At 40.0% G+C, this 8220-nt stretch overlaps 1 protein-coding gene across 1 annotated transcript; it reads left to right on the top strand.

Annotated features, from left to right (window-relative positions):
• Window positions 1–2261: 2261 nt before the first annotated feature.
• Window positions 2262–5495, top strand: LOC138858980 (uncharacterized). The gene is made up of 2 exons (XM_070113085.1): window positions 2262–4272; window positions 5206–5495. Exon 1 carries the CDS (start codon window positions 3349–3351, stop codon window positions 3949–3951), a length of 603 nt encoding a protein of 200 aa, XP_069969186.1. The 5' UTR covers window positions 2262–3348; the 3' UTR covers window positions 3952–4272; window positions 5206–5495.
• The last annotated feature ends 2725 nt before the right edge of the window (window positions 5496–8220 follow it).

Raw genomic sequence — 8220 nt, 5'->3', positions numbered from 1 at the left:
AAAAAACTTACTTAAAAAAGGTGAGCTTGAGCCAGAATACGAGGCGTGTTAGAAGTATACCTCCATTTAGACCACATGGAGGAAGTAAGCCCATGCGAAAAAATCATAAATGGCAAATATTACTCATTTTACTTACCTCATCACGCAGTAGTAAAGCCAGACAAAAAAACAACTAAAGTAAGAGTTGTCTTTAATGCATCAAGATCTACTAGCTCGGGGAATTCCCTAAATGATATTCTATTTACGGGACCCACGCTCCAACCAGATTTAATGCTACTCATTTTAAATTGACGTATATTCAAATTTGTATTTAACGGAGACGTCGAAAAAATGTATAGGCAAATAGTCGTACATAAAGACGATCAAGATTTTCAACGAATTATTTTCCGAAAATCTCCCAATAGTCCACTACGCGACTATAAACTTAAAACAGTTACCTTTGGCGCCAACTGTGCTCCATATTTAGCCATTCGAACACTCCACGAACTGGCAGAAAACACAAAGTCAGAATTTCCTCTGGCAACCAAAGTGTTAAAAACACAAACGTATGTAGACGATATCTTGTCTGGAAGTCACAGTCTTCCACAAGCATACGAGTCACTATCACAAGTGATACAAGCCCTAAATACCGCAGGGTTTCCGTTGAAAAAGATAACGGCAAACCACCCTAATATCTTGAAGGACATACCTAATGAAAATTTGTTAGATACTAATTTCCTAAAATTCGAAAAGGAAAGTACAACAAAAACTCTGGGGATCCAATGGTATGCGATATCTGACCAGTTTTCATACACTACAGAGCCAATATCAGCATTATCCGCCATAACAAAACGCTAAATTTTATCCTCTGTGGCAAAACTTTTCGACCCCGCAGGATGGCTTTCGCCAATTATGATGCAAGCCAAAATCCTAATACAAAAATTATGGTTAGATGGAACCGACTGGGACGAACAAGTAAAACCACTTCGATTAGAAAAGTGGTCCCAGTTTGCGAGCAATCTAAATGATATCTCACAGATACAAATCTCACGTTGGGTAAATTATGCCCCAGAGCACAAAGTCGAACTACACGGCTTCTGTGACGCTTCTGAAAAGGCATATTGCGCAACTATATATGTTCGCACACAAAGCGACATTGCGACCACAAGCCACCTACTAGTAGCAAAAGCAAAAGTAGCTCCGTCAAAAACAATAAGTCTGCCACGATTTGAGCTGTGTGGAGCGCTACTACTAGCCAAACTAGTATCCATGGTGCGAATGCATTTAAACATGGCAAAATACAAACTATATCTGTGGTCCGATTCTGAAATCGTACTCGCCTGGTTAGAAAAACCACCACATGCATGGAAGACGTATATTTCCAATCGAACGTCTCAAATACTTGACCTAGTGGGGTCAGCCACTTGGCGACATGTAGCCAGTGCTGACAATCCTGCTGATCTAGGTACAAGAGGATGCAAACCCCTGCATCTCGCCATCACCACCCTCTGGTGGAATGGCCCCCGATGGTTAGCAGAATCTCCCGATTCTTGGCCACAATCGCCCATGCGCAATATAATTGCCCCAGAAAGTCGAAAAATCGATTATTTTCACACATCAGTGGAGGATACTGACATCCTTGAGCGATTTTCATCGTTCTCCCGAGCCCTCAGAGTAATAGCCTATATGTTAAAGTTCATAGAGCGACATAAAATTAAAGTTAAGGGAGTTCCCTCAGAGTACCCCCAATGCGATATATTGACGCACCTGGAATTGTAAAAGGCAAAGGTCGCTCTAATCGCATCAACTCAAACGCGCTACTTCAGCCGCGATATAACATTACTAAGAGAATCAAAACCCATTGACAAAAGGAGTTCACTCTTAGTTCTTAACCCATTCCTAGACACGAAAGGTCTGCTTTGTGCGAATGGTCGGCTTGCCAATTCAAGCCTCACGTATAATGAACGCCATCCTCTAATCATACCAGAGAAATCTCGACTTGCCACTTTACTCCTCAATTATATCCACTTACTTATGCTCCACGCAGAACATCGCCTAGTGCAACATATAGTCCGCCAAGAGTTCTATATTCCCCGACTTAAGCCCAAATAAAAAAATGCATTTTCATGTGCAAGATCTGCACTCTGCATAAGCAGAAGTTGCGAACGCAGATTATGGCAGCACTTCCACCGGAACGCTGTAACTTCGCTCTGCCTTTCACAGTCACAGGTGTCGATTTTGCTGGGCCTTTTCAAATAAAGGCGTCCATGTTAAGGTCGCCCACCATAATGAAAGGCTATGTGGCTGTCTTTGTCTGTTTTACGACAAAAGCAGTGCACCTCGAGCTATGTACAAGTCTGACTAAGGAGGATTTTCTCGCGGCATTTGCTCGCTTCGTCGGACGACGCGGCTTCCCCTCAAAACTAATGAGCGATAACGGCAAAACGTTCATTGGAGCCCAAAGAGCCACTGAAAAACAGTTTGTGGATTTTATTAAACAAGTATCACCTGAAATTGTTCAGAAGTATGCTCCCCAAGGCATTAATTGGCAGTTTATCCCCCCAAGCGCTCCTCATATGGGTGGTTTATGGGAATCAGCTGTAAAAAGCTTCAAATCCCATTTCAAAAAAGTAGCTGGAAATTATAAATTCAATTATGAAGAATTCACTACCTTATTAACAAGAATTGAAGCCGTTCTCAATTCACGGCCACTCACAACACTCTCGCAAGATCCCTCCGACTTCACAGCCCTAACTCCAGGGCATTTTCTCAAAGGAGCACCCATTCTGGCCATACCTGAGCCAGGCGTGGGGTCGCTATCCCTATTAAATCGATGGGAAAGAATCAAAATTCTCCATCATGATTTCAGCCGCCGATGGAAGGAAGAGTACATCAAGGACCTTCATAAAAGGTACCGATGGAAAACTCCAGAAAAGGCACCAAAGCTTGGAGACTGTGTTATCATACACGATGATTGTCTACCCCCCACAGAATGGCGGCTTGGCCGCATAGAAAAATTATATTACGGTTCCGACGGTCATATACGAGTAGTTGATCTCCGTACTCAAAGCGGAACGCTGACAAGACCGCTCGTGAAATTATGTTTTCTGCCAACCGTATCTAATGACAAAACCGCAAATAACAAACAATCCGCCGATATTACCGCGAGGCAAATGAATTAGTCGTATAACTAACCAATAAACCCGCAAATGACAAAACCGTTATAAACCAACCATTCTAACCGCAATGATCGATCAAATTGACGATCCATTCCTGCCACATACCGTGGCATATTCGCCATAAATTTACATGCCACATTATTCATAATCATAATCATATAATCATTCCAACTTCTTCATACAGATCAATATGGAAGTAGATATGTCAGCAACACCAACGCCAGCTGTGAGGTCCGCGATCAATGTGCCGCGCCCTGGGGCAACTCCAACACCACGAACCGCAGCGGCAACCGTTCCTGCAACCGCTCCCCGTAATGGCGCGCGACCACTACCACCTTCATCAGCACCGACAACGGTGCCGCAACGCAGCCGATGCCCACTGTGTCGACGCACACACCGGCTGCAACACTGCAGCATTTTTCGAAGCATGCAGCCACCACAACGTCAGCAGGTTGCCCAAGCGCACGGGCACTGCCTCAACTGTTTGTCTACGGTCCACACGACACCGGAGTGTACGTCGGTTACGCTTTGCCAACTGTGCAATAGACAGCACCATACCATGCTGCACCGCACCCCAAAGCGGACCGTCGGGCGACAACTCGCCCCAAGCCGTAGATCGCAGCAGAGCAGCCATTCGGATCGCCCCCGAAGACAGGCAGCTCCACCTCCCTCCAGACCAAGGCGACAGGAGGCATCAACGCGGCGTCGGCAGCCCAGGCCAACATACCGCCGCTCCACTGGCCTCAGCAGTGTTGTTGCTACGCTGCAGCAACTACAGCGATTGCTAGGCTAGAATTCGCCTAAGGGGGCCGGGATGGCTAGATGAGTTACGCCTCCCCCCTCCATACACGCCACTGCGCGCCAACACACCACATCAACACGATCCACAACAGACATCATACCACTCAGACCACCCACACATACACATCACATCACACCACAACTCAACACTCAAAAGGGGCTAACAGAGGATCAAATCCTTTCTTTTTCGTTAGCAATTCAAGCGATCAAGACGTGCAACTTTTCCGCCCTTTTTGCTCCCGTATATTACTTTTTTATATCAGCCGTGACCGTGCCCGTTTGGTTTTTTTTGTTACGGAACAGTGGAAACAAGGTGAGTGCGTAACCGAAACAATTATTTACAACGTATTTAGATAAAAGGGCTAAATCGAAAAACTATGAAATTATATAATAAGTAAACTTATAATAGCACTGTATTGAGTGTGCATAGAACTCATAGAAGTAATAAAGGATTTCATACAAATGGTAATTGTGCAGAAGTTGTATAATTCAATGTATACTTGTAGTGCATAATATGAAATAAACTAAAATAATATTTTGAGTCGATAATAGGCCATGTTGCCAATTCTACTTTCTCAAGGGAACAACAGATAAGTTCTTCAATTTCTTGGTGATGATTTTTTCATCGTCGTAAGGAAGCAGCTTATGGGCAATATGCAAATGCGAGAGGGATGGTAGGATTTTCAGGGGTGATGAGCTTTTTCAATTAAACATTGAAATTTTGGCTGATTTATTCAATTTACTAAATTTTTTTGAATTTGAACTTTTATTATTTTAAACTTAGTTGTTTTTTGGTCATCCTCGCGCTTTCGCGAGAAGTAGTGTAGAGTCATGAACTATCGCAGTTTGTTTTGTAGCATACGCGCGTTCCTCATGAATGAATTTGTTGTCGTTGTAACATAAAAAAAATGTTCGAATCTTATTGGCCGTTTTTTTGTCGCTTGCGCGAATTTCTCATTTTTACAAATGGCATATTGAGGACATACATATTTACATGTGTTGTAAATAATTCCAAATATATTTATACAAATTGGTCATTTGAAAGAAGTAGACGACGATAGCTGTTTTAGTTTACACTTAACCTTTAGATAACCATCTCCGAATATTATCTGTGTTGCTGCTTGTATAGCACAATTGCTTATGCATCATCAAATATTTTGCCTAAGTTCAAATCCTATCCAACATAAGTACATACATTTTTTTAATTTTTTATTTTTATAAACTTATTAAATTATATTTTTTTAAGCTTTTTCTGCATATTAACTAATAAAAGGTTGCTGTTCTAATTCTACAATTACTAAGTTGGATTTGTTATAAACTAATCTGCCATGTTTTGGCGTTTTGTCCGAATTATACCGGGGAGAACGTAACCGTACCGCTACGATTCATCACTAGTTACCAGTCGAAATGCTCGAACGAGTAATCGAAAGTTGGACTCAACGAATGAACCATCTGAGATGTAGCTGCCGCCAATATTTGAAAGAGATAATCTTCAAAAGATAAATGTCAAGGAATGTTCTTTCGAATGATAATAAACATTCCCCATTAAATTTGATTTTCTGTGTTTTTTTCTTTAAAAAAGTAGGGAGCCTCGAAATTGATCACATAGCATGTCCATATGTATACATTTATATATAATAATATATTACATAAAAAATATTTAAAAAGTAGGTCTTATTTGCACATTGCCTATACATATGCCTTACTTAAAAAATTGCATATTTTATTAGAAGGTTATCAGTTTTGCATGCAATTATAAAAATTCGAATAATGATATTCATATCAATAAATATGATTGCATATAAACGTATAAAAATATAAGTCAAAAGGCTAACATGCGGCAAATCAAAGCAGGTCTCTGAGTATAATTTTTATTCAATTCACGCGCAGTTAAAATTTCTCCTTAAGAGCTAGCTGTGGTAAAATTCACCCTTCGTGTTTTGTAAGATTTTGATAATTCACACGCTGGTCCGCAATTGGACCTTCCCAATAAATCTACGTTCTCTGATATTAATATGCTACATATATTTTTATATATGTATTGTATTTGTAATTGGATTGTTAATTTATGCTTTAGGTTAGGGATGGTAACAGCGCGCGAAAAGTCGACTTTCGATTTTAGAGTCGACTTGGAACTTTATGACTCTTAAAGTCGTTTAATCATTGCAAAAAGTCACTCTCAAGTCGACTTTTTTAAAAATTAAACAATTATATATCCTTATTTAAAACGGTTACCAAGGATACCAGCGATGATGTTTATTTTTGTCCAATCAGAAAGAGGTTAGTTTAACGATAAGGTATATAAAAATATAAAAGAGTCAGTACATGAAAACGATGCAAACTGTACTACCATCGAATGTTATAACTGTTGACAGAAAAGTCGAAGTCATCTAGTGAGAATCGATTTTAATCGACTTGACGCATTCAAACTCGATTCAAAAAAGTCGATTATTTTAAGTTAAAGATCGATTCTTGACCAAAGTCAGAGTCGACTTTCCTATTCCTACTTTAGGTACATCGCTCAAGTTAAGGAACATATTCCTTCTCAGAGTCTCACACCCAATTTACAACACGTCTTCATTACTGCAGTCCTTGAAATAAAGGAAGCATACTAAACATCTAAAAAGGCAATTCGCTAAACTAATACTAAGGGAAACTCTGTAAGCTGGAGTACATTAAGAGGTTCCGTAAAAAAAAATCACAAATTCACGGTATCCGAAGATAGTCAAAAGGAAATATGATGCAATCCGAAATGGCACATCTACGCGCCAATATTGACGTACTTCCCCAAGCGTTGCAGCAACTGAGTACTGAAATGCAAATCGACTAGAAGCGATTAAATCCAGCCAATCCCATGAAGGAATAACTATGGCCGATCAGCACCAAGAGATATCCTTGAACATCAACGACCCAATGAGCATAGACCTGGAATTATTTGAAGCTCTTTCACGGTTCGATGAAAACAAAAACCAATACTGATCTTGGCGATCACAGGTTTGGACCTTCGTGGAGGGTATAAATTGATTTACCAACCACCTTATATACTACGTTAGAAATTGTAATAACAGAAAATACGGGGCCAGAAGCTGACCTCCTTACAAATCACAGCACAAAGATAAACTTCTAATAGATTTGATATTCGTTCGCGGTCTAAAGGCGACCATACGTCCTTTTAGAGAAAATGAAGAAGATCGTCCAAGGGAGAAAAACACTGTCCGAACTCCACAGTGAAGTGAGCAAATCACTTAATTTGACTCTTTCAAAGATCGAAATGTCCGAAAACCAAAATGATGCATGAATGAAAGACTATGGAAGTAGGACGATGTTAGAACCGGAAGTTTCGGAGGCACTTAAGCAATAGCCAGTACCATTTACCACGACAACGTCAATCAGCAAATAAAGGTACATCCTAACCTCCCATGCGGGAAAGAGCAATTAAAGTTCCATCAACGTCGAAATCCTGATGATAGGAGAAAATACTACCTAGGTATTCAAGTGCAGCGAAATATCCATGTGCAATCTACCAATCAGTATACACAACCCCCCGTACCCATGGAAGTGAACAGTTCGCAACAGTACCAGACGTAAACGTCGTATAAGAATTATTATAATCAACTAAGAAATACGCCTCACCAACAAAACTAATTTAAAAGGGATAGGAACGTCTCTTTGCAAAATTTAACCAACAAAAAATGCAAAGCATCAATCATATCGCACAAGCAAACCATTATAAACATTTCGAGAACAAAGCGAGTGAACGGATTGTCTTGAATTGAAACAAAAATTGGATTAACCGGCACACCCTTTACAATATTGGTAGAGACAGGATCCCCTAATAATTATATTATATAAGCGATAGATGTAAAATCGGCTCAAATTTTGCGAAACTGGTGTTATAGTTGAAGCGCTTGAAGATGAAGACGAAGCTGAAGTAATCCAACACGTTTAAGAAGACGAAGCTGAAGTATATGAGAAGAAATAGGAAATTCAAAAACCAACCCAAATGTCTTTTTTCGAGTTAATAAAGTCGAATTCTTGTTTATCTAATGTGCAAATTGGATTTCCCGCAATTTGATCATCTCATTACACGAAGGGCTTTGCTTTTGATTAATAATTGTTATTACATTATCAGTGTTATTTGATGCTTTTGTTGGTAAAATATCATTAGATTTGCTAGAGCTTTGAATAATTTTACATTTCACATATTAGTGGCAACACTACTGCTGCCTGTTGTCGTAGGCAAAATCAGAAATGGTTTTAA

The sequence above is a fragment of the Bactrocera oleae genome, chromosome 2, assembly GCF_042242935.1.
Source record: "Bactrocera oleae isolate idBacOlea1 chromosome 2, idBacOlea1, whole genome shotgun sequence".
Taxonomy (NCBI): domain Eukaryota; kingdom Metazoa; phylum Arthropoda; class Insecta; order Diptera; family Tephritidae; genus Bactrocera; species Bactrocera oleae.
The sequence above is the reverse complement of the archived record's forward strand: the minus strand, read 5'-3'. Positions and strand labels throughout refer to the sequence as shown.

Bases quoted from the DNA above. Each gene is read 5' to 3' on its own strand.
- LOC138858980 (XM_070113085.1), top strand. From the start codon at position 3,349: ATGGAAGTAGATATGTCAGCAACACCAACGCCAGCTGTGAGGTCCGCG.